Below are 27,105 nucleotides of genomic sequence, written 5' to 3' on the forward strand. Positions count from 1 at the left end.
AAAGCAGAAGCTCAGACACTTTTCATCCTACCATGGTACTGGAAATTAAATCCATCTGACAGTAGCTTATTTCTAAGTCTATGAATGTATATGGGGAAAACCCAAATACATGTCTCTTATTCACTATCCAGCATGAAGACAATTTTGTATTTTAAATGCTGAAGAAATAAACTTGTAAAGATCTTGTAAGCCCCAAGTATATATTTTTATCCTATGTTTTCTTTTATAATGAAGTTCAAGCAAAGTATTTCTTATATTTCAGAAGGGAGGTTTAGGTTAGCCAGTGCTGTACTTTCCAGACTACAAAAGCAGTTTTTAAGTAAACATGTAAAAATGAAATTGTATTTTTCAATATGTGGATTAGCACCCTTAAGTTAAACATTTCTCCTTAGCAATTGTATATACTTAGACAAAAAGCGAAACCGTTGCAGCTGCTTGTCTATAGTTGTTTGTGTTTGGTGATTTGTTTATATTGCTTCCTCTAGTTGCTCTAAGGGTATTAAGAGCTCGGGTGTACATCAGTAACATTAGAAATAGAAGTCAGAAGTACATTTCTTTAGAAGTGATAGGTTTTGTTTCCTGGAGGAGGACCAGGATGAAGCATCTGCTAACTTTGCGTTCCGTACTACACAACTTGGATGGTGCGGCATTGTGCTGAAAGTATTTGGCATCTGCTCAATGGGACCATTTTCTAAACCTTTTTGTAATTCCCAGCATCTCTCCAGGTGTGCAACACATTTCTAATTTGATCGCAGGTACTAGTTCATCTTTTTGGAAGAAGCAAATTGAGAAATAATTCAGAAAAAATAAAAATGTTTTTGATCTCTTGAATTATTGTTAAACTTGCATTGAGGATATCATTTATATATCTTGGAAAAAATATTGCTATGTTTTTGAATACACTTGAGAATTTAAATGCAGAAGCAAAAAAAAAAGTTAACCTTTTAAATGATCAGATTTTGGAATTTTCTCTTAACCGCTACCGACTCCCAGTGAGGCACTGCCATGAAGAGGATGCTTTTAGCTGACAGAGCAGGAAGCTGTTCTGCGGGAACTCGCTGGCAAGGTATTACGTGCTTGTTCCATCAGTGGTGCAACTGCTGCCGACTTTAAGGCTGCCCAAGCAGACCTGGGGCATTTAAAGACGCGTATTGGCCGCAAGCTTTTTATTATAATAGCCCTTGGATATGCAGTGTAAATCTGTAATGATATGTAGTGCTACTGGATGATGATAATAATCTGAATGCCTATTTTCTGCTGTAAATTTCCCTCCTATGGTATGTGTACATAGACTATTACCTTTGCACTGAACCGACTATACTTCATGACTGAAAAGCAAAACCAAGTAGTGTACTAAAGATGACTGTAGCTTGTGGTTCCAGTTGGGGAAATACTTTTGCAGAACAAAAAGTATAGCTTCAGTGCTACAAATTTGATTTTTATATTTTTTATTAGTATGCATGGAAGACTAAGGATAATATTTTTTAAAAATGAACTTGTTTTTGTACATTTTTCAATGTTTAAAACTATATGATTTAACATTACCTCTGAATACCAGTGATCAGTAAATTCTTCAAGGAAATACCTCAATTTGAGCATTCTTTTCTTGTTAGTTGTCTGGTAGGTTGAAATGGTCTATACCGTGTGATGAACTGAGCCAAATGATGTAGACACTTGAACTATGCTAGACGAGTCGTGTGATGATTTACTCAAAGGGAACTAAATGATACACTACAGGTGTTGATGTGCAGTATACAATCTTGGCTCATTCTGCCCAACGTGGACCCATTTTCCTTATGAATGGCTTGTAAATGGAATTTTCAACGTGAAGCCAAATTAAAAATGAAACAAAAAGTGTTTGGTTTCCTCTGGATTTATTTTTATTTAAAGTGTTTTTTTTATAAACAACGTTTACGAATCGTAATTGTGAATAAGACTGAGTCCATATATGTTTAGCTGTGCTTTGTTGATGTACATTCTCTGTGACAGTGTTTTTAGGAGAACAGTGTTTGTTCACCTGACAACTATGAGTATGAAATACAGGGTTTGAAGGGCCTTTTTTTTTTTTGTTTGGGTTTTGGTGTTCGGGGGCTTTTTTGTGTGGGGGTGTGGATTTTGGTTTGGTTACTGTTTTTTTGGTTTGTTTTGTTTCCTCTAAGGATGATAGGGATATTGACCCCAGTTCTGTTCTCTGTGCTTAAAGAAGAATACATCAAAAGATCAAAAAAGATTCAGAAAAGGGGCCCCAGAACAAATCTGTCTAAATTAGTCTGAAGTAGCCCTGACTACTCTTCTTTAGGAAACAGACAAGAAGTGATCCTACACTCCAGATACCTACATACATGAGAAATTCATAAGGGAGGGTAAAAAAAGGCATCGTGAGGTCCAGTGGATACAACCATTAATATGAGCAGTTTTAAGAATATGAGCATTTTTAAGAACTGAAACATTGGGGAAGTTTACCAGAGAAACAACATACATCCATCATAAGATGACTTCAAGGGATGACTTTGTTAATGTCTTTCTTAATGTTAGTCTCTAATTTCAAGTTATGAGGTGAAAGCAGATTTTGAGTATGTTCTTTGGCCCAAGTCAGGTTAGTCACGCAGTAGTTTGTGTGTGAAAGAACAGACATCTGTGGGTGACAGCAAATGCATATAACTTCATTCTGTGTAAGAAAAAAGACTGAATACTGTATTTGTCCAAAACAGGGACACCTCCCACTGGACTAGATTGCTCAAAGCCCCATCCAGCCTGGCCTTGAACACTTCCAGGGATGGGGCATCCACAGCTTCCCTGGGCAACCTGTTCCAGTGCTTCACCACCCTCACAGTAAAGAATTTCTTCCTGATATCTAATCTAAATCTCCTCTCTTTCAGTTTGAAGCCATCACCCCTAGTCCTATCACTACATGCCCTTGTAAAAAGTCCAGCTTTCTTGTAGGCCTCTTTTAGGTAGTGCTGGAAGGCCACTATAAGGTCTTCCCAGAGCCTTCTCTTCTCCAGGCTGAACAATCCCAACTCTCTCAGCTTGTCTTCATAGGAGAGGTGCTCCAGCCCTCTGATCATCTTCCTGTCCTTCCTCTGAACTTGCTCCAACAGGTCCACATCTCTGTTGTGCTGTGGGCTCCAGAGCTGGATGCAGAACTCCAGGTGGGGTCTCACCAGAGTGGAGTAGAGGGGCAAAATCCCCTCCCTCAACCTGCTGGCCACACTTCTTTTGGTGCAGCCCAGGATACAGTTGGCCTTCTGGGCTGCAAGTGCACATTGCTGGCTCATGTTGAGCTTCTCATCCACCAACACCCCCAAGTCCTTCTCAGGGCTGCTCTCAATCCATTCTTTGTCCAGCCTGTTTCCCTGATGCTTGCCAGGGTAGCACGAGGCCTGGCAGAGGCAACAGGCTGTAGCCCTGACTTTGCTTCTGTGTGGCAGCAGAGCCCTCCTCTGCAGCTCCTGCCACTGTGCTGCTTGGTTCAACAAGGCGCCAGTGTGGTCTGAATCTGCAGCCAGCCGTTCCTCACTGCTCTCATTTCAGAGTCTTTTCAGGTGACGTGGTCTGCCATGGTAGCAGCATGAGCTGTGAGCCCTCACATCATGCCCTCTTTTCCTTCCCCACCCTTTCTTCTGTTACTCTCCACCACTTTCTTCACTTAAAGAAGGTATCCATCTTCAACTTCCCCGGTGGTATTTCCAAGCTCCACGCATCCTGCAATGTGCTTAGGCTAATGCCCCAGACTGCTCCACCCTTTCATGAGCCCGTGTCTTTGCTCGTGCCTGTTTCCTCACTTGTCTGCGTTGCAGGGTAGCTCCCTGTTGTGCCACCTTGCTTGAGCTGCCGGGGCAGTCATCTCTAATCCACGCTTGTCCCTTTTCTGCCCCCACGTACCTTCTGTCCAAAGCACTTGGCTGAGGTGTATTTGAGGTATATACCTGCATCACCGCTTTCTCCTGGTTGACACCACACGAGCAGACAGGTGAAGGCCACAAAAAACGCTCCTTTTTTGCTCCCAGCAAAGGGCCTGGAAGAACCTTTCTAGGTCCCCTGAGAGGCTGCGTGTGTTAGCTCAGGTCTTTCGAGCGCAGGGCAAGAGGGACAGCCAGGCAGCAGCACTGCCCTTGGGCCGCTTCCATCAGTCACTGATGAACCAACATCCACCCCTTCCTTTCTCCGGGCTACAGGCACGCCCTCAGGGTTTGCTCCTGCTGCTCCTTTCCTTTTTTTAAATCATATTACACTACTTTTCAGTCTCTGTATCACAGGTAATTTCTCGTTGGACTACTGAAGGATTTCTTAATTATTATTATTATTATTATTCCTTTGCATTAAGTCCCAAGCTGTCCCTGCCATTCTCCTCTGGTTGCCGCCTCCCGGGGGCGGCGGTGGTGGGGGCCCGGTGCCGCACCGGGGCCTCCCCTCCCCTTTCCTAACCGCGTCACCGCACCTGGGCTGCCCGGCCTCACCTCACCGGCCCTTCCCGGACCCGAGTCGCTGTCAGGGCCTCAAAACCCAACGCGCGCTGCCACCATGGCCCCGTCCCCTCCTGGAGGAGCCGCAGAGCCGCCCCCAGCCCGACCCCGCTGCGATCTCGACCGCCCGCCGGCTGCTCGCCCGCCGTCAAGGCACGGAACATGGCGGCCTCCGTTCCCTACTCCCTCCCTCGGCGCCCCCTAGCGGCGTCGGGGCACCGCCCTGTGACGTCACGCCGCGACGCCAGCCGGTTGCTAGGCAGCGAGGCGGCGCTTCCTCCGCCCGCCGGAAGTGACGGGCGGGGCGATTGGCTGCGTGGGGGATGCGCGAGCGGCGGCGGCGGCGGCGGCGGGGCGGCCGGGCGGATCCCGAGCGGGGCTGCGGGGGCGGGGGTTGGCGGCCGCCGCCATGCTGAGCCGCAGCTCGTTCACCAGCCTGGTGGTGGGGGTGTTCGCCGTCTACGTGGCGCACACGTGCTGGGTGATGTATGGCATCGTCTACACGCGGCCCTGCCCGGCGGCGGCGGGGGGCGGCGGCGGCGCGGCCGGCTGCGTCTGGCCTTACCTGGCGCGGCGGCCCAAGCTGCAGGTGAGCGGGTGGATAACGGGCCGCACCCCGCCTCGGCCCCTCAAGGCTGACCGCCGGCGGAACGGGCTGCTCGGTACCGGTGGCGGCGCGCAGGGAGCCGCGGCACTGCCTGCTCGGGCCCTGTCGGCGCCGCGGTGACAGCCGGCCGGCCCGCCCACCGCCCCAGCCCGCCTTCTCCCCGCGCTGGGGCCGCGGTTGTGGCGGGGGCAGAGGGCTGCTCGGGCCGTCCGGGTAACGTCGCCGGCTGAGGGAAGCGCGGGTGGGACGAGAAGCGTGTTGTGTGTCTCTGCTGGGGCGGGCGCGGGACAGAGCAGCCTGGCGGGAGAAACGGCGCAGCTTACTTAGAAATCTTGGACTTCCACGTATCAGGTCATGCTATAAAAATGTTTTTGGGGGCCGTGTTACGGTGCGTGTCTGCCCCCAAAAGGAGGGAACAGTTAACTGAAAGCTATTTTAGACTTTTTCTGAGTAAGTTGTTTTCCTTCCCAGTGTATATAACCAGCACGTGATTGGGAAATTAGTGAAGCTGGAATACATACAGATTTGTAGTCTAAGTGTACTGATGCATGAAATTAAATACTGATGCAGCAACTTAAAATGAGGGGTAACGGTTTTAAACCGAAAGAGGGTAGGTTTAGGTTATTAGATATTAGGAAGAAATTTTTCACTGTGAAAGTGGTGAGACACTGGAAGAGGTTGCCGAGAGAAGCTGTGGATGCCCCATCCCTGGAGGTGTTCAAGGCCAGGTTGGATGGGGCTTTGAGCAACCTGGTCTAGTGGGAGGTGTCCCTGCCCATGGCAGGGAGGTTGGAGCTAGACGATCTTTAAGGTTCCTTTCAACCTAAGCCATTCTACGATTCTAACTTAATATTTCTGTACTCTGATTTCTCTGTGTTGTGTTTTGATTTCAGTTAAGCGTGTATACTACCACGCGGTCAAACATTGGTGCAGAGAGTAATATAGATCTGGTTTTGAATGTGGAGGATTTTGATATTGAGTCCAAATTTGAAAGGTAGGTATCCAAACTATGAGTTCTTTCTTTAATTCTGAAGGATGTCTCCTAACTGGTAGTTACAGATACGGAAGTATACATGAAGCAAGGTACATTGTTCATGATAGTTGTGTTGAAAGAGTAGAGTTATTCTAACATTCTTTGTTTTGGGGTTAAAGGTGTTTTTGCATGTTCTACAGGCTATTCAGTTCACACTTATTTTTCTTAAAATAGTAACGATATTTGCCATATTAAGGCAGGAAAGATGTTAGTTGGATTTCAGCCTTAGAGTTGAGGACAAAGTACTGCTGTTAATAAAAAAAGTCTTAGAATATTTCATCAATTAAATGTTGGTAAAGTGCCTGCCTTGATGGAAATGGTGTGCTAAGTTCACCTGGTGCTGGGGACTATGCACTTAGACATTTTCTTACATTGAAAGTCACCTTGTAGATGCAAGAAACAGAGCTTGCAAAACAAAGCTATACCAGTAAATACAAAGTGTTTGTTTCTCTCATAGATTTTACAAATCTTCAATGCTGTCCTATATTGTCTAAATAATCTGAAAATGGATTCCACTCTAAATGTTCCTCTCATTAGCTGTGCTAGATCAGTAACGTATGTATAATGTGCTAAACTTAAGTATTGGTTAGTTTGGATCAGCATACTGTTTTCAGCCCCACAGACAACTGTTTTACAAAAGTTTTATAATATGTTTTATAATATGTTATAATATGTTTTATAATAGTACAAATGACTTTTTATTGGGAAAATCCAAGTCAAAGTACTTGTAAGTGCTTGAGATTTTCCTCTAATAACATGTAGCCAGTGTGCTAGCTACCTGACGTTCTTAATAGCCATGACTTCAGACCTGGAATAGAATTTGGAAGGCAAACCATGTTCTCTTTTCTTGTGTTTTAGCAATATGGTTTTCTATGACTGTTTCAGTGCTAATAATATACCTTTTTCTGGTAGTTCAGGGTTTCAAGATCTTGTGAAGCGATGTTGGTGCTAAAATGGAATAACATTGTGCTGTTACACACATTTCTGAGTATAACTGCATTCTACATATGCCTCTATACAATTAAAATTATTAGAACTGCTTGTTTGTGCTTCATATTTGCTGCCTCACTTTTTTTTGTTGAAGATAGTGGCCTTATTTTTGACTCTTGTTGCAGAGTCTCACAGTTTCTTTCCCATTCTGCGTTTTCTGTAATTAAAGAACATGATGGTGCGCAGTTTAGGTCATATTAAACTTTATCTCTGACAGACTTGAAAATATAAGAGTTGTTTTACTGACACAGTCTGCTAAGCCATTGAAAGTATTCAGAGAAAGATAACCTGAGCAACTTTACAGGAACAGAAGATGCATTATGCAAGGTTGTGAGTAGGATGATTTCTTGGCTAACACAAGGGGAACAACTTCATGCTTTGGGGCTCCAATGTAGAGTTCTATGCTTGGCACGCCATAGCTGAGAAGACGTTTTATTAATGCAAAGCGCTTGGTAAAACTTAGTGATTTTCTCTTTAAACTTTTTATTGTGTATACAATCTGTGATACATATTCAGCACATGGAAGGATGTTTTCTACAAGTGGTGTGATAATTTTGGCCCTATGACCTATTGACAGGGGAAAACAAGAAAAGATCTGATGATGCAGTCCTGTGTTATCTAGGGTAATAAAGGATTAATTGGACAAAGATTAAAGTATCTTAAGATAATAGTAAAACTTGGGAAATGTAAGTATTATGATACGTACTGGAGTATATAAATTGAAATATATAAATATAAATTTCAGCATGTGCTATGTGATCTCATAATGTACTTATTTTGTATTTTAGGACAGTGAATGTCTCTGTACCAAAGAAAACACGAAATAATGGCACATTATATGCATATATATTTCTTCACCATGCTGGCATTTTGCCTTGGCACGACGGTAAGCAGGTCCATATAGTAAGCCCTCTGACCACGTACATGGTCCCTAAACCAGAAGAGATTAATTTGCTCACTGGAGAATCGGCCACACAGGTAGGTGATTTTTCCATCTATAGATGAAGAACTGCAACAAAAGTCATTTCTTTTGTAGACACTTCTAGTGTTGGCATCTGCTATGCTTGCATCTTTACATTAATGATGATATTAGAAAAAAAAAAAAATCAAAACTCTTGATTATCAATAATAGACCACTCAGCACAACAGAGGTGTAGATCCCTCTGTAACAGTGACTGCTATTAAAACACTTCCCTAGTTAACATTAGTTGCTACTTCAAGGATTCATTGCTTTTGGTAGAAACACTGTATTGTTCTGTAACAGTATGATGCTGTTTTCTATAGTGAATTGGATTCATGTGAAATAACATGCTTTGCTTTTATAAAACAGAGATGCAAGCTTGATTTTGACATTGGTGAGTGACCAATGTCAAATTGCTCCTTTTTCTTTAGGATGTTCCTACTTTTCACTTCAGTTCAAGAGAATATGATAGTATCCTTTAACAAACGCTATGGTTACTCAGTGTGTGTGGGAAATGTAGTGTTATTTAATGAAATACTTGTGAAAGGCTGTTGTACCTCATATTAAGTGGAGCATGCAAATTTCACTCTGTTTTTCGTTGGAATCTGAAATACACCTGTAGCCAGCAGTGCTGTTTCTAAATGCTGTAAGAATAAAGTTGAAAATAAGTTGAGGCTGGAATCCAGCACTAAAAGTCAGAACAGGTGGTGTTCATCCAAAGAAAAGCAAGTAGAATGCCATGGTGGTAAGCATCTGCTGAAAGCTAAGGTTGTACTTGGTTTCAGCACTGCTTTACACAGAAGTTCAAAACAAACGGTCTGTTCTGTTTACTCCCCAAAATTAATATAGTTGATCATCCACATCCTTTTGACTGTTTTGAAGTAACATCTGATTACCCTACAATCCTTATGTCAAAGTGACCTTTTCTGACTAGAATCCACATTCCTAAGGTGTTAAGGTTAATTACCTGAATATTCATTCTTGATGAACAAGGCTGTGAATGGACACTGAAGTTTTTTCAGAGTCAGATTATGGTAGGCCTTTATAATCCATTCTATTGTATTTGAGCAAAATAATCTGGTCAAAATTAAGGTAAAGTGTTTCTTAGTGGACTTCTGTTTTGTGGTATAGTTAGTGACTCTATAGTCTCTGCAAGTTAGACTATTATCCTATTCAAAATTGCATATTGTTTATCAGTATGTATGTATGTATTGTATTTTTAAAGCAAATTGAAGCAGAAAAACAGACCAATGCTCTAGACGAACCTATCTCTCACTGGAGGTCAAGATTAACCTTGAATGTCATGGTGGAAGATTTTGTGTTTGATGGATCATCCCTTCCTGCTGATGTTCACCGTTACATGAAGATGTAAGTTGATGACTTAATTTTGCCAGATCTGTTACAATAAACTTAATGCATATTTCTGCAGAAATCCTCCCTGGCCTCCTTTAGTATTTTATGTTTAAATTGGCACTTAGGAGAGAAGGATATTCTTAATGCTTGCATTTCGTTAGTGACAATTAGTAAAATATTACGTACTAGAAAACTTTATTGGAGATACCTTGATCCTGGGCAGCTCAGAGTTTAGAATATGTTTTTGTATAGAGTTATCATAGTAAGCGAAAGCAGAACTATGAAGAGACAAGTAAAATGCTACGGCAGACTTCATACCCCCTTGTTCTCAAATCATACTTCTGGCCTTTAAAGCAATTACTGTCCCTTGACTTCTCCACTTATCCTTCATCTGCAAATTATCTGTACAAACTCCAAGTGCAGAAGAGGCGCAGCTGATCTCTTATGTCATCTTTTTTCTCCCTTTATGATTTGCGTTGTTTTACTTTGACAATACGTGTTCCTATGTTATGTCACTTTCTCAAGAAAATACTAAAAAGCAGGGATAGGTTTTTAGGTCACTAAATACAGGCAGTAGCTTCTGTTCACAGCTTGCTTAAATGACTGCTGGTGTTAACAATATAAATAGTGCTATGTTGGCTTGCGCTGCTGTATGTTGATGCCTTTCTCTCCAAGTATCCTGCTAAATCCAGAAGCAGTTGCTTAATCGGCAGACCCTGGGGTTCTGGGATAGCTTCCCAGCCAGAATAGATAAACTTAGCAACTCGTAAGATAGGCCCATGACAAGAAGTGGTTGAAGAATGAGGATATTTTTACTGGTCACGTTTAGATACTCATTAGTGCAGTTTTGTCATTGCGTTGTACAGGAAATAGTTTAGATATGAAGTAGCCTGCTGCAATTCCAGTAGCAGTAGCTTTAACTGTAGTTGTTATACAGAAATCTAAACCTCTTCAGTTAAATAACCAAACAGTGTTTCTGAGCCTCGATTTAGTACTTTTCTGTATTACTGTTGCCCTTTGTAAATTTAATATGCAGTCTTTCTTAGCAGGCATAGAGACTTCCTTCTTTTGTCAACAACTAAAATTCAAATTTGGGCTTTAAAAAGCTCCATTATGCTAGTTCCATAGACTTTTGCCGAGATCATCACAGTGATGATCCTGCCTTTCTAGTGAAGAACTTTTAAGAATTTGTATCTCTCAGGGCATTAGGCTAAATACTTTCCTAAGATACTGACAAAGCAATTGTATATAAGTCATGATTTGCTAAATACCTTTCCAGTGCTCAATTTTGTAGAGGGCTCAAAGGCTGGGAAGTTTCTATTGGGTCCATGCGGGTTGGTGAGGTGGTAGAGCAATCCAAACAAGAGCTTCTGTTGAGGAGAAGGCAGAGAAGATTTCTGCTCCTTGGGCACTCTCTCCAGTACTATGTAGCCTTCTGGTGTGTGTACCAGCCATTGTGCTCATAGTCCCGTGCTAGCTACAGCATGGGTTATTGCTGACCTGATGTTATTGGGGGTGCAGAGGAGTGGGGGAGGTGGCGAAGAGTTGATGTTGGAGTGGGAGAGGGATACTTGAGACAAAGGATACACATATATGGTAGTAAACTTCAGCACATTTCTCTTCAATTAACTTCAAATTTCCTCTAGCCTTTGTCATGCAACAACTTCAGCATTATCACGGCCACTGTCATTTGTCTTTCATTTTTTTTGCTTATTCTGTCTTTCTATGGAAAAGTAAAAACAAATTAAGAAGAGAAATGTGACATGCCTAATTTTTTGTACAGACTTCTCTCAGTGAAAGACTCTAGGCTAGTGGCTTCTTTCTTTCTTGTGTATTAAAGGAAAATGTGCCTGAAAAAGTGGTGGGAAATATCTACATGGGTAGATCTGAAAGTGATGAATGAGTGCTAATTTGAATAAAAGTAGTTTTCTTTTTAGATCACTACAGTCATAAAATCCATGTTTAAACATCCTAGGGTTCAGTTGGGGAAGACAGTGCATTACCTTCCAATATTATTTATTGATCAGCTAAGCAACAGAGTGAAAGATTTGATGGTGAGTAATAGAATACCTTTAATTACATTTCACAGTTTTAATAGTAATCTTCAATGTTTTTATAATTAAGATTTTGTTATAGGTTGTTTGCTGTAATGAAAAAGTATAAATTCACAAAAGGACTCTATCAATGACTGTTACATTAATGTGGTCAAGTGTGGTACCTGCAGAGGGTGGATCTGAGTTTTGAAACTCCTCTCTGACAGAAGTTTCTGCCAAGCACTCCCTTGTATTCCACCAAAAGATACTTGGATTCCACTGCTTCTACCTTTTGGGTAGATATGGAGGACGTCACTGCAGCAGCAGCTGTGGTGGGAGCAGTCTCATGAGCAATTTGACTCCCTAAGCTGAAGAAGTTGTTTTAGCATTGCACAGCTGCTTCTGATGGCTTCTAGGGAAGTGACCATACTGAGCACAGCTGATACTGGAGCTACACTGAGATAAGTCAGTAGCTGTTCTCTTATCTCTGAAAAATTCACTCATGGTTAAATTTTCTGGTGGTGATCTCTATCACGTTAGAGTAACTTGGGCACCTGACAGTTTGGTGTTACAGTATATTCGATGATTTTGTTCACTGAAACAAATCAGGGCTTAGAAATTTCAATAATGGAATTACAGAAGAATAAGGTTGAATGAGATTTCTGGGGGTTGCTAGTCCAATGCCCCTGCTCTGAGAAGAATCACCTAGAGCAGGTTGCTCAGGACCTTGTCCAGTTGGGTTTTGGATGTATCCAAGGATGGAGATGCCATAGCCTCTCTGGGCAACCTGTTACAGTGTTCAGTCACTGCTGCAGTTAAAAAAAGGTGCTTTCATACATTTAAATAGAATTTTCTGTATTCGGTTTTTGCCCAACTATTCTCTTGTGGGAAAATGTGCAGTTCCTGTACTACAAGATCCCTTGCATCTAAACTATGTTTATCTTAGAAGCTCTTAGTTAAGCCCTGCAGTTCTTTTCAGTTGCACTGACTAGAATTTAGCAATCAGAGTTTCTGAGACCAAAAGTCTTGCGGAATGTCTCAGAACTGTTAAATGAGTATGCCTGGATTCAGCATCTCCTGGATAGAAGTCTTGATAGATGTAAACTTTCCATCAACCTCCTATATTGTCTTTCCAATTCATTAATTTCAGCTCAGACAAAGAATTTTGTTACTTTTGGTTGGGGAGAATCTTCTTCAAGAATTGGTATCCTCACCCCCAAGCTTTTTCAGCAAAACAAGCTCCTGAGGATTTGTTACAAATCTTGGTAACAGATAACTTTGTCCAGTATTTCTTTGGATGTACTTTTGTGATGTCTTTATCAGTGGTCATTGTCCTTTTTTAAGTTTATTACCACAACTCATTCAGTTCAGTACCTTCATATGAACTTCTAATTGGTCATGTAGCCTGTTTACACATAAATGCAGTATTCTCACGTTATTAATAACATTCCTGCAGTTGTCATGGATGTCACAGTTAATGCTATCTTAACTCATTGCCTTAAAGTTATTAAAGATCCTGGGAAGTGCTGCAAAGACTATTCCATCAAAACCAGCAGACTTCCCCTTCAGCACTGACTTATGTGACTTCTCAGTGACTTGCCAAACTGTTTGCAAGCCCTGCAGGAAGAGCAGTCGGTCTAATAATATGCATACTGTGAGATAATGAGGGGTAAGTGAAGAGCAGGAAAGGATAAGGGAAAAAGGTGATACAGCTTTTTCAGAGCAAGGTCAGCATTTGACTGTAAATAAGGGCATAGACTCTCTTTGATATGCCTGACCTAAAGTCATGGGGCTGAAGATGTGTTTTTCCTGCTTGTGCTAGGCTGTGTAGATTTTTTTTTTTTGAACTGACTATTATTTTGACCCAGATAGTAGGTCTTCTGTGGTAAGTACTATAGTCTAGAGGTTACATGTTGCTCATGTTCTTAAACGTTCTTACCGATGCTGAGGTTTTGGGGATTGCACAGGATTCTCATTTAACAAAGAGAAAACTTTAAAATTCATACCACTGAACTTACTTGCTTTGTTTACATGGTGTTTTGTGGTATTGATAAAGTAGAGTGCTAGAAGTGATATTTGATGTTCTGAGGCCATACTACAAGGGTAGGTTGTATTGCAGAGGTTTGGTAACTTCCTAGTTTTCAAAGGCTTAGCAACCATCGCATTCAACTAGGTTGGCAGGCAGCACTTGTGGACTTTTAATCGTTCATTGAGAGTTCATTCTTCTAATATTTATATGTTCATGTATTTGCTTTTAGTGTTGAAGAATTCCTATCTCTGTCTTGTATTGCAATCCGATTTTCTCCGTACCCTGCCCCTAACCCCTTAGTAGTGCTTTGTCTGTGTAGAGTGCACTTGCTGCATGTCACTTACCCATGCATTTGCAAAATTATTTTCTAGCTGTCTTGCACAGATAAAATTTCTTTCCTTTTCTCCCAGAAATGCTGATGCTGCCTTTGATAGACTGAGAAATTGGAATGATAATGGAGGGATTACAGGCATCCTTTAAAAAGGAGAGGAAGCCTGGAAGATGTTTATGTAGCTTTTGGTAAACAGCTGTAGAAACTTGCCAGCATTCTCTACTGTGAGCTCTAACCAGGTTGTTTTCACCCTGTTTTGTTGTTGAAAACAACTAACCAGGTTGTTTTCACCCTGGGTTTTTTTCCAGACAGTTCAGAGATCCCTGATACCATTCTGGTTTACCAGTTTTCCCCCTGCTGTATTTATAAAACTTACTCTGCTTCTTTCTCTCCCTTGCATGTGTGCAGGCATGTCGTGCCACTGTCTGAAAAGCTTATTGGGTCTTGGGAGGGTGGTGAGACTGAGAATTGTTTGTACTCACTGGAGGAAAGAGTGAAGGGGAGAGTGAACATAATCCCCAGTTCACACCTGACTGGTACGTGGGGAGGCTAAAAGCATGTTCTGTAACACAAGGATCAGGAAAAGCTTGTTCATCTCAGGTGTCAGCTAACTAATTACTGTAGAAACAGATACAGTGTAGAGTAGCAATTCCGAGATGGGAATTATGATTGGGTGATAATTAGGAGCCGGGAGCAATAGATACTGAACTGTTGCAATTCAGTGTGCCTGCCTGTCCCTAGTCTTGAGCTGTCCTTAAAAGTGTAAAACATACTGCCTGAACTTGTACCTAGGTAGCTGCAGAGAAGTCTAACATCTTTGAGGACAGAGGAGAGCCACCAAGCTGGTGAGGGGTCTAGAGAAAAAGTCATATGACGAGAGGCTGAGGGAACTGAGCATGTTTAGTTTGGAGAAGAGGAGGCTGAGGGGAGACCTCATTGCCCTCTACAGCTACCTGAAAGGAGGGTGTAGAGAGGTGGGTGTTGGACTCTTCTCCCAAGGGAATGACGACAGGACCAGAGGAAATGGTCTGAGGTTGCAGCAGGGGAGGTTTAGATTAGGTATTAGGAAGAATTACTTTACTGAGAGAGTGGTCAGGCACTGGAACAGCCTGCCCAGGGAGGTGGTGGAGTCGCCATCCCTGGAGGTATTTAAGAAACGTGTAGACATGGCACTTCAGGGCATGCTCTAGTGCCCGAGATTGTTGGTTTGTGTCTGTTTGTGGGTGGGGTGGGGTGTGGTTCTGGGCATTTGTTTTGGTTTGGTTTTGGTGTTGGTGTTCTGGGAGTTTTTGGGTGTGGGGTTTTTTTTTGGTTTGGTTTGGTGTTTTTTTTGGTTTTTTTTGTTGGTTGGACTCTATGATCTCAAAGGTCCCATCCAACCAAAAATATTCTGTGATTCTGTGAATTTTTTTTTCTTTGTTTTAAACTTATTTAAGAGACTGTCACCTATCGTGCCGAAGGAGCTGAGGAATTTAAGACTTTTTTTTTTCTTTTTTTTTTTTTTTTTTGTCCCCAACTTAAGGGTGCCCCAGGTAGTTCTCATCCTAACAACTGTAGATGATAAAGGAAGATCAGCTGAGCAGGAAGGAGATTTCTGTGACACCCCATATACATATACATACACATATACACAGGGTAGCTTGCGTGTGGTGTTTCACCAGTCTAAGCAAGTAGGACCATCTTACTTCTCCACCTTGTTTTGCTATGAGTTGCTGGAACTTTAATTTCTCTCAAAAGCAGCCTCAATTTAGTAAAGTTCTGACTGTGGCCTTTGGGATATGATTTTTTTATTTATTTTTTTTTAATCTTCTAGCTTAGGTAATCTTAGCATATATATTCGGAGAACTGGTAAAAGAGAGAATTACCTTAAACATACTTTTCCCGCTTGAACTAAGATGAGCAAATGTCAGAACATGTAGATGTCTCAGAGGCATTTGTATAGAGTGACAGCGAGGTTGCTGTAAGAACTTGAACAGAACAAACTGCTAATTTAACATTTCTTGGAAAAAAAAGCCAAAGACTTCAAGCATAGTGTAGAAGTCTAAGATATTATTCCCTTTCAAAAAGCAAACGGACCTCTTAAAATTGTGTGATTAAAGCATAGTGTGATATAACACTTTCCTTTATTTTAAAAAAAATTAGTAGAAATAATTGTTGCAATTTTTCTGCTATAAAAAATGAAACTATATCTTTTTGAAATACAGGTTATAAATCGTTCAACAACAGAGCTACCTCTTACAGTGTCATATGACAAAATATCTCTTGGAAAACTCCGATTTTGGATCCATATGCAGGATGCCGTGTACTCCCTCCAACAGTTTGGTATGTTTTTCATCTTTAATGACACTAGGCCAAAAAACCCACCAACCCCTCATGGTTTTTTTGCTTGTAAGTACATAGGTGACACTTATCTCTTTTCCGGTTAGCTGGTGAAAAGTTTTAATGCTACAAATCTTGTGCTACAAATGCTACAAAATTGTTTTATCTTGCGATTAAAGATGGAAATAAAATGTTGACACGTGGTAGGAAACAAGAATACGGAGGTGAAATAACCATTTTTAAAATAAATTTTGTTTGGACAGTACTACTGTAAAAGCATAAGAGGCCAAAATAGAGGAGAGAATTTTTGCCAGAGGTTTCCCCTATCATCCATGGAACAGAAAAGCTTCATCAGTGTTACATAAAATTTGATATAAGCTATAGACAGCTGGTCGCTGTAGCCATATACCTACAGTGAAATATAGGCAGGCACAGCATAGTCTTTGGGCTCAAGCTGAGCACGAAGCAGGAAGATGGGTTCTTATCATACTCCTTCTGACACTTCAGAACTGGCTGGCCTCTCATTTTGGCTCAGTTACAAATTTATTTTGTAAGTAATTTCTCCATAAATTTCTTTGAACCTTCTCAGAGTGGCATAATTGAAATTTTTGTGTTCCATGTCTTGAATGGACTCGTATATCAAGACCTATGATCCTAGGAATACCTCCTCTGCCTGGGAAAAAAGCTTACCTAAGATGCTGCTTGTTCTCTATAAGTGTCCATATAGTGAAATGTAAGGTATAAAATTTTCCTTTTTGGAATAACTGAAGAAAAGGTCACCTTAGCAAAACTCCAAAATCACTTGAAAATTGGAGAACTTCACATTCTACTTGCTGTGATGAAGGACAGACGATACGACAAATTAAATTGGTACTGAACTCAGCAGTGTCATAACTAGCACCATTGCCGTAAACACAGCATTGTGTATTTTCTGAGAACGATGGACTTCAGTGACAGTGGCTGGAACTTTCTACTTCATGAAGAAAGCATCTTAACACTGTCTGAAGGAGCTCAAAGTGATGCTGTATCTTCTGGAGAACACACTTCTTGGTGCTGGCAACTCTATCAGACAGGCTCTTACTTTTTTTTTTTTTTGAATGAATGGTTGTGCAGTGCATAACAAGAAACCAACGTTCCTCTTTTAGGATAATTGACAGTAGAGAATATGTATTCAGCTTACAGATAGTGATTTCTGGAAGATGCTTTGCCTTTTTCCATTTGTCAAAGAGAAGCTTCCAGGTTAATTCTGCAAGGACTGCCAAAAGAGTTGATGCCTAAATTGGGGTCTATACTGTTGTATGTAGGGCCATGTTTCCCATTGACCTTTGCTGTCCTCCACAGTATAGTCCTTTTCTCACTTTTTGTTTTAAATGTGAAGCTTTCTTATGTATCAAATTAAACCTCGAGGCCAAATTGAATAATCTTTTTTGTTTCCACTCAGGACAGACTGACAGTGACTTCGTGTGTCTTGCCATTTGTGTCTCTGGCGTTCAGCTTGGGTTGTAGTTACACACCATGTTAAAGGCACATCAGTCTGCTTGTAACTGATGGGTTTTGTTTAAGGCAAGCCAAATAACTAGTCAAAATATAGGTAGACTTGGGTTTTACCAATAAAGCTGCCATCTTGTTTGGAATTTATAATTCCTTAATATGCAGGTGAAATAAGATTCCTTTCATACTGTACTCTAGCAGAACAGCAATTAACTGTCTAGTACTTCTTGGATAATCACTTGTTCTTTTTCTTAGGGTTTTCAGAAAAGGATGCAGATGAAGTAAAAGGAATTTTTGTTGACACTAACCTGTACTTTCTGGCTTTGACATTCTTTGTAGCAGCATTTCATGTAAGTAGAGAAATTTTGGGTTTTAGTAATTACAGCATATGAAATTAAAAAAAAAAATGGGTGGAGGGGTGGGTTGAACTTCAGCTCTCTCATTTATTGAGAACTGTTATTGGAAATAGTAATTTCAGTAGAGTGATAGAAGAGGTTTCTGGTACAAGTCAGCTGTATTTCCAATGCCAAGTAAATATAAAAATCTCAAAGAAGATAGAAATATGAGAGAAAACTAGGTATAAACTAAACAGTCTTGACTGAGGTATAACACATTTAACTTCATTATCGTCACTATGCTTTTAGCTGAACCAAAGCACCCAGAACTAATATGCCTGTCAACACTGGTTCACATTTTCTGCTAAGCTGTGTTATCACACAGTTTACTGCTGCAGTGGTATAGCTCGGGCACCAACCAGTAGGGCTGGAGTCTCTGACTTCTAACCCCTGGAGAAATTTAGATCAGCTGATCTAGATTACTTCAAAATCTGTCACTGTAAAGTGCAGAGCTTGTGGCTTTAGGCCTGGTTGGTTGTTGTCATGTCTCTCTGTCAGTGTTATGTGTGTCTTGGTTTAAATATGAATCCTTGTTTTAATGAACAATTTTTTTAGACTGCATAGGTCCCTTCCAACTGAGGTATTCTATTCTATCCTGAACAGAAATACTGAAAATACTGGAAAAAGTATTTGGTACATATAAATTCAGTGCCAAAATGGCCTTGAAGTACAGATCAACTTCTTGGTGATGAAATAGGAGAAAATTACTTCCTGTATTTTAGGAATGTTTTAAAAACTTTGTTACTATTCAAGCCTAAATTAACTATCAATCCTACACGTAGCACTTTGGATCTAATTTAGGGTGGCTTTCCCAGCTCTGTCAAGGAGGTGAGCAATTTCTCAGGGTCCTCACTTCTTCATCCTCTATCGTGTTAAAAAGTGACTGACTTTTTTTTACCAGATGCAGCGCTGTAGTAGTAGCAGTACCTGGAATTCCATCTGTCATTTTGCACTGCTTTTGAAGCTTGGGCTTCTAAAACAGTTTTTCTTTTTCGTTTTTGTTTGTAGTATTTAATTTTTATTTCTGAGGCTTCTAAAACAGGCTTTTCTTGCAGTTCCCTCTTAAATGCATTTTTAACAGATCAGCTGGTAGTTTTTAACTACTGCACTTTTGAACAAATGAGTGTGTTTCTTGCTATTTGCAGCTTCTCTTTGATTTTCTTGCATTCAAAAATGACATCAGTTTTTGGAAGAAAAAGAGGAGCATGATTGGGATGTCTACAAAAGCAGGTATGAGCCAGAACATGAAGCATGCTTGTGCTATCTAATATATACTGTGTGTTTTTAGTCTAACTTGAAACTTTGTAGATTCACCAAGATGGCAAAATGAGATGTGTTTGTGTGTGAAAAGACAGCTAATGGGCTGGTTCTAACTTTGTTAGCATTGTGCTCAAGTATCACTTGCTTTTAACCACTGGTGTTGCTTCTGAGGTTTGTCTGTATTACAATCAAAAATGAGTTTAATACTAAGTCAGTCACCATATTTATACTTTGAGAAGAGAATGAGGACCAGAAAAAAAATCCCATGGGTGGAGAGAATGTGCTGTCGTGAGTAATGCTGTCCTGTAAGTCCCATGCATTCCTTGTAGATAACTACAGGTTCCAAAATATTTGGGAGGGAAAATACAGTAGTGTAATGCTGTCTTTCAATTTGGGCTTTGGTGTAAACAGGAGCAGTAGAAGCTCCTGGGGAAGGGGCAGGGGCAGGGAGAATGGGAGGGTTGAGTTGACTTGGGATGTAGGAAAGATGAGAGAAACTTAGTGGTCTGACATCATGCTAAGCCTTCCTAGAGACAGATGAAGGTTGTAGCCAGCCTGGATGCTTGAGGTTTGAATGTACCACTCCCCAGCCTTGTTTATTGTGCTAATACTTACTGCTAGTTTTTCTAATAGATTTTTTTCTGTTCTAATTATAAATCAAAATGATAAATCTGGAGTCACTTGACATCTGAGACTGTCCTTAATTCTATCATGTGTACAGATTGATTAAAACATGTGAGGAGTATCAATACCAGGAAAAAAAATAGGCATTGTAAATTATGATGAACAGCAACATGCTTTTCTTATGTGGAAAATCTGTTTATTGCCTTTGGTTTTGTAAGGCATTTATACTGCTGTTGGTGTATGTATGACAAAAAGTTAGTAAAAATTAAAAATGATCCATGAAATTTCAGAATTAAGTGTTAATTGCCAGTTTAAAAAGTGAGTAAAGTCAAATTGGAAAGACTGAGTGACAAAGGGTTTTTTTAACCTTACTATTAAAGTATCAGTCTTCAGTCTCCAATAATTGATGGTTTCATGCTGTCTTTAGCAAGCCTTAGTCACCTTTCTGCCTTTTCTCCTTCTTCCCTAGAGAACAGTGTGACAGGCAATTGTTCTGGAATTGGACAGTGTAATTGTTGGTGTCTGAGTGTGTTGTAGCTCTTCTCTCTTTCTGTTCCTGCTTAGGGGGGTGGATATTCAAATCTAAGAATTAGTTGGTAGACACTTATAAGCATCCAAGGTTTTGCAAAACCTGAAAAATAACCTTAAAATATACTTTTTAACAAATATTAAATTAGTTGCATGAGTTTCAAAGACAGATAATACATTACCTCACAGCCTTTCATCTTCCTCAAGACAAGAACCATGAACATAGTTCATAATAGTACCGACACATTGCTGAATTGCTGCAGTACAGAAATCTTCCTTAAATACTCTCCTTAAATATTTTGGGATAAGGATTTCGTAAAATGTTTTTGTTCCTTATTTGCCTGGAGATATACAGATCACCGGCTGTTTCTAGAACTACTTGATGTATCAAGATGTATGTAGAAGTTCATGCTTAGACTGCATAAGATGGAATTACAGTAAATAGTCCAACAGTCTTTTGTCATCTCAGCTGTTCATTTAAATATTAATGAGCCTTTCGTTTTTTCTGTCTAGTGCTTTGGCGGTGCTTTAGTACTGTGGTAATATTTCTTTTCCTTTTGGATGAACAAACAAGTTTATTGGTACTGATCCCAGCAGGCATTGGTGCGGTGATTGAGGTGAGTTCTTAAAGGTCTAGAACCAAATACCAGCATTTGCAGCAACATCCATAGTTTATTGTAGAAAAAGAGTGTTAAAATAGTTACTGGAATATTATTGCTGTTGTAGTACGCTACCTTAGCAACATTGTTTAACTGGCTTTCAGTGGAAAAGGAGATTGTGTCCCTTTATCAAATAACTAAACTGGAAGTATCAGTTTTTTCTGGGATGGGCCAGCATGTATTAATGGAAACCAAACATAGTTATGCTGAAGTTCCTTTCTATCACAGGGTCTGATAGGCATCACTCCCGACCAGGCATGTATAACCATGTCAACAAGCCTTCGCAGAAACATTTGCCAAAGAGCAGGCTGTGTGCCATCAGGCAGTGGCACAGGCCTGCAGCTTTCTCCCCGGCTGTGACTGAGGTGCTTGGGGAAGGAGGGAAAGGAGGAGACTGCTGGCTGTGTTCTTTATTCCAGTAGACCATGTCTAGTCCGTGGGTTGCAAGTACTGCTTAGAAGCCTGCTTTATCTATAGTAAAGCACAAAGTCAACAGTAATGGGAAGGGGAGATCTTTCTACCTAGCATTGCTTGCAGATCTAATCACTTCTCAGTATTTAAAAATAAGTTCAGGAGTCTCACGTGAGTCTCATTTTTGGCTACACATCGTTATAGTTGCAGATAATCCCTGTGGAAACAGAACAGTTCAGAATTTTTAGTTAGTGATTAAATTGTTGTGTGCAAAGTCACAAGGTGATCCTTAAATTTCAGCTTACTGTATAAGGCAGATTTAAGATCTTGTGAAAACTATGAACAGTGGTGTCCTAAATAGTACCATTTCACTGACTGTAACATTTTTCAGTAAGTTGAAATTTTTAAGTCTCTTGTATGTTAAGTTTTCTGTAGCAGATTTGCCAGTATTTTTGTTTCTATAAATAGAAATTTAGTCTTATATTTCAAACTTTCTTTAGCTGTCTGAAATGTTAACAGTTTCAGGGATTGCTTTTGGATTGCAGGCTGGGGGAACTGGGTTGAAAGGATTATATAGAAACACTGTGTAGGACACTATAACGAAGGGGAAGTGTTCTGCAGGTTCTGTTGCGGTAACATCTCTCAAGTGATGGTGAGATAACATGGTTGTCTCAAGGTGAGAATGAGCATAAGAACTATACATCTCAAAGGAATTTGTCTGCTGGGAAGAGCTTTTTTCACAGCTTATTCTTAACACCTGTTTCTCATGCAGTACTAATACTGACATTGCTTCTGTAATAAGTCATTTTCTCAATTGCATCAAAGATGACAGTAAAGGATCATCTTTACTATCTTGCACTCTTTTTTTTGGAAGGTATGATGGGTGAGAAGAGAATTTTGGTGTATCTAAAGTTAAACAAACAAACCTTGTCCACCAAAAGTTTCATGGAGCATAGCTCTCCTGGTGAGCTTACTGCATTGCCTAAGTTGTTGAATCTATATAGCAGGGTGGGTACACGAGTAAATTTTCAGGTGCGCTGAACCTTTGGTTACATTAGGGTCAAACTGCTGTGGCTTTACAGTAAGCAGCCAAATAAGTCAGTGGATTCATTGACTTGCTTATAGACCACTACTGAAATGTAATGACAGTGTAAGTGCCTGCTTGATTGTTGTTAGGAGTTCTGAGGCACCTTCATCTTGCAGATCCCAGCTGACCTTGAAGGCATGTAAAAACTTGCTTGGCAGGTGGTTACTGGAGAATTCTCTAAATGCTCGACCTGAAGGTGCATGTTGGTGCCAAGAGCAGTTCACCCCCACCTGAGCGCTGCAATCCAGATACCCTGGAAGGACTACATTATTTCACTTAAAGTACATCATCTGATATGGAGACTTAATAGTCCATGCTCCCAGTGTTGTACTTGTGTGGTGACACAGGATTTAGTGTGTATAGGGACGCAGGCAGTGTGCTGAAGTCAGGCTTTATGCAGTGGGTGCTAAAAATAGATATTCCGGGGTCTTGATTCTGAGTATCTGAATCCTACATAAGACATTCCTTTGGATAATTATGTGCACGTTTTGTTTTTGCTAATCACAGCTCTGGAAAGTCAAGAAAGCTTTGAAAATGACAATCAAGTGGCAAGGCTTGAGACCCAAAATTCAGGTATAGTAGACATTGGCCTGTTAACGATTACACTCTTGAGCTTTCCATCTGTTTCCAGGTTACTCTGCAACTTGGCTTTTAGTGAAATGAACATTTAAAAAAAAATGTAAAGGTTTCCTATGTATATCTTCTCTTTATTGGTGGCTTAATCCAAAAGTTGGATGAGATTTTCAAATTATGAATTTCTTTGATGAATTTTATAGAAGAAAAAGCTATTTGTGTGTACTTATTGTGTGAGAAACTTCAGAACCCCTTTGTCAGTCCTGCTAAATCTTAACAGATGGGACTCTGCTCCTGCCACTGTGTTGGAAAGCCACTCTTATCTCACATCGTGACTTGAAGTAAGAAACTGAGGTTTTCATGAAGCTGTAGGTATAACTTCTCTGTTGTAGAACTAGTAGATGATGTGACATGTTCTGGGGACAGGACAGTCTGACAAATCCTCTGGGTAAAAATTTAAGTCCTGAGACTGCAGGACATGCAGAGGCAGGTGGGATTCAAATTAACACTTTTAAAAATACAATCTACGTTGAAAGTTTCCCTTGGTGGTAGGAGAACAGTTGCCTACTCTTCAGTGTTTACTTCACAAGAAGCACTGGGCTTTTATGCTGCTTGAAATCTATGCATCCTGAGTGTCTCATAGCTCTTGTTGTTCCTTTGCCAGTATTCAAGGAACTGCGTTTAAGCAATCACCATTTCTGGAGATAATCCGTAACTGATCTCTTCATGCATGAAAATGGTTATGGTTTTTAATAATGGCTTCCTATATCTGCCAGTTTCTTAGCCACTTGACTTTACTTTTGCTTTGTGAACTGTGCTGTCTCAACAGCATTTTCCTAAGCGAAGTTGTCCTTGGTGTAAAATTAATGAAGGGAAAAATTAAACTTTTTGCCTGCCCTGTATTTGGCAGGCCACGCAGGGCATTTGTACAACTCTTGTATAGAAGCTTAGAAGAACTTTGAACTTTTACCTAGCTTAATGTCTAAGCAGTTTAGTTTGCAGTTTAAATCTCTATTTAGGGAGTTGGACAGCAAGTGCTTTTTCCCCCAGCTCTGACTTGATGATGCATTTTATGTCTTGCAGTTTGGTACATACAATGACTCTGAAAGGAAAACTGAGGAGTATGATACTCAGGTAAGAGGGAAGCCTGTGACTTCTGATCCATAAAGTTTACATATGTGGCCTGTTGATGGACTTGTTTCACTCTTGTAAGTGACTTGTCTGAAGAGAAATATCTTAGAGAGTCTTCATTCACAAATTTGAAAACTTATATTTGTGCTTGTTACTTATACTGGAGCAATATTCATGTGCTTCCTGATTTCTGAAAGGAGTTGAAGAAATCAGGAAGTTAAGCAGAGAGCTACTCCAAGACTCTGATCTTCATGCTTCCTTTTGTTGCTTATGCTCTAAGGTCCTTGGTGGTCTGAACTGAGCATCGGAATTTTCATTTCTCTAGAACTGGAAGCACACTGGAAATAATAGTGGACAATTGGAAACAGAAAAGATTTTCAGGAAAAAAATTATGTAACTGTCTTCTAGTTAATGCCATGACAAATCTGCTGTATATAAAATGTAAGCTAACAAAACATTTTCATTGTCTATTAGGCTATGAAATACTTGTCATATTTGCTCTATCCACTATGTATTGGAGGTGCAGGTTACTCCTTGCTGAATGTCAAATACAAAAGGTACTGTAAATCTATAAACAATCTTATACAGAATTGAAAGGTTCCCTGTTTTTCCCATATGAATTAATTGGAGGTGATGGGTTATGGAAATCAGTTATTTTATTTTGCTTGATTCATAAAGCAAAATATGGAAAACTTCATTGTTCCATATGATCTAAAGCTGAAGAGTCTAGCTGGTTTTTTTAACATCCTGTAAGCTACTGGCTGTTTTATTTAGCAAGTAACCTGATATTACTGCAGCATGGAATTCAATAGCTTACCTACATGAGTAAGCTGTGAATCAGAAGAGGAAGAAAAAAGGTTCAGAGAACTGATAAGATGACAGGAGAGGTGAGAGGAATTCAGTGGTTAAACCTGTCCAATAACAGCGAAGCAAAAACTGTCCCAAAATTATTTGCTCTAACCAAGAGGTTCCTAAATATGATAGCGAGGATGGCAAGCAAGCAAAAGTGTTTTAAGAAAGGGCTCTGTATTATTTCCCTTATGGGCCTTCAGCAACATAGTGATGCTTCAGCAGGAGCTGAAGACACAATGTTTCATGAAAAGTTGAAACTCCTGTCCACTTTCACTCAGAATAGTACAGCTAGTTCATTTGGTATTGGAGAGATGCAAGCAAGTACGCAGCCATGAGACTGTGTTGTAGAAAAAAAAATCTGCAAATACAAGTGTGGTGATGGCCACGTAGACACATTTAAATTTTAATAGTCCTTAGGCCCTGAAGGGATGGGAGGTAGAGCAGGCAATAGCTTAAAATAACGTCAGAAAGAACTGCTGTTGCTGTACACATGGGCTGTAGCACTTGTACTAGAAACTGTGGCAATTTCTGGGCAATTAGGTAAATATGTTTTTTCAAAAGGTTCCTGTCTTGGTAAGGAGCTAACAAATATGTAGTATTTAAAATTCTGTTTTTCTCACTAAATTCTTAAATTCATTCAGTACTGCAAAATATTATATGCCAGGTGTTCTTAAGCTGTAGCTACATGCTATATGCCAGGTGTTCTTAAGCTGTAGCTTAAAGAAGTGAAAACAATGGAGATAATGGATTTTTTTTTTTATTGTTAAATCTATTTGTAAGGAAATGTGATGGAACAAGTAATCTTAACAGTGGATTATCCTTTAATCTTGCAGGCATTTTCTGATGCATTTTTTAAATGCTTGTGGATTAGTGAAATGCTGCTACAGCTGTAATGTTAGTATTAACAAGTCACTAACACAGCCTTGCAAGTTTAATTTTAAGTGATGGAGCTTGAGCATCACAACTGCTAGCTGTTCTTACTATAGCAAGCAGAAATATGGAATTTGACCACTAACTGTAACAGTACTCTTATGTTTCTAAGATTGTGCTCCATTGAACATCTGGGAGGGGTTTTAGATGTAAGGAGGGGAAAAATGTAGATTCCTTGTGTTTACCTTTTTTTTTTTAAGTGCCTACTATAGTGGTTTGTACTGAACAGTATTTGTTGTTTGAAATTCGGTAAGTCCTTACAGTGCCATATTGTCTCTTTAGTATTTAGAATACAGTGTTACCTTTTGCAAGCCTTAATACAGTCAGGGTTAAGTGTGCAGTATTATCTGATGTCATTTTGGGTGCAGACATCTTAAGCATTCTGACAAAGTCTAAAGGGAGCTGGTAAAGCGCTCCAAACTTGGTTGGATGCACTGATAAACATCCTTTGCCTCAACTGTTAGCACCTTCTCTGGAGCCCTTCCTAATCAAAGGAAGATGCGAGGTATTTAATTCTTGTGTAAAGTAATTCACGACATAGCCATTTCTTGGAGTAGTCAGCATGCAGCCATGTAGAGGATTACAGGTACATAGTTTTGGCTTAGGTGAAAGAATAACTGGACTGTCTTCTTTCTTTGTAGCTGGTACTCCTGGTTGATTAACAGCTTTGTCAATGGTGAGTCCCTTCTTTTTTTTTTTTTTTTTTCTAAATTCATATTTCTTCAAGACTCAAAAGTAGAAAATTAACTGCTCTCAGCTGGATCATTGTAAGATAGAGCAATAACTTGACTGTAGGTTCCAAAATTACCACAGTGATTGAAAAAGGGAGAAGAATCAACCCAAAGTGAAACAAAAGAATTAGATGCATCTTCCCGCTTTAGGAAAATGAGTGTAAATCTCTGATTGTGAAAGTATAGTTGTGTGGTGTGCTGCAGTTGTCCATTTGTCTGTAAGTTTTCCATCTTTTATCTTCAGGAGTGTATGCTTTTGGATTCCTGTTTATGCTGCCCCAGCTGTTTGTAAACTACAAGGTAAGATTGAA

General features: G+C 40.2%; 1 protein-coding gene across 1 annotated transcript in view; it reads left to right on the forward strand.

Moving 5' to 3' along the window:
- The first annotated feature begins 4,794 nt into the window (after nucleotides 1-4,794).
- The window catches only part of CLPTM1L (CLPTM1 like), a 29,494-nt gene continuing 7,183 nt past the window's right edge, over nucleotides 4,795-27,105 (forward strand). Inside the window, exons 1-14 of the mRNA XM_074146533.1 lie at nucleotides 4,795-5,055; nucleotides 5,967-6,067; nucleotides 7,885-8,074; nucleotides 9,283-9,425; nucleotides 11,386-11,464; nucleotides 16,008-16,125; nucleotides 17,869-17,963; nucleotides 19,154-19,238; nucleotides 20,934-21,037; nucleotides 23,085-23,150; nucleotides 24,234-24,284; nucleotides 24,756-24,838; nucleotides 26,705-26,739; nucleotides 27,039-27,094. Coding sequence (XP_074002634.1) covers nucleotides 4,876-5,055; nucleotides 5,967-6,067; nucleotides 7,885-8,074; nucleotides 9,283-9,425; nucleotides 11,386-11,464; nucleotides 16,008-16,125; nucleotides 17,869-17,963; nucleotides 19,154-19,238; nucleotides 20,934-21,037; nucleotides 23,085-23,150; nucleotides 24,234-24,284; nucleotides 24,756-24,838; nucleotides 26,705-26,739; nucleotides 27,039-27,094 — 1,386 coding nt within the window. The 5' untranslated portion in view covers nucleotides 4,795-4,875. The remainder of the gene's footprint in view (nucleotides 5,056-5,966; nucleotides 6,068-7,884; nucleotides 8,075-9,282; nucleotides 9,426-11,385; nucleotides 11,465-16,007; nucleotides 16,126-17,868; nucleotides 17,964-19,153; nucleotides 19,239-20,933; nucleotides 21,038-23,084; nucleotides 23,151-24,233; nucleotides 24,285-24,755; nucleotides 24,839-26,704; nucleotides 26,740-27,038; nucleotides 27,095-27,105) is intronic.

The sequence above is a fragment of the Numenius arquata genome, chromosome 4 (genome assembly GCF_964106895.1).
Source record: "Numenius arquata chromosome 4, bNumArq3.hap1.1, whole genome shotgun sequence".
Taxonomy (NCBI): domain Eukaryota; kingdom Metazoa; phylum Chordata; class Aves; order Charadriiformes; family Scolopacidae; genus Numenius; species Numenius arquata.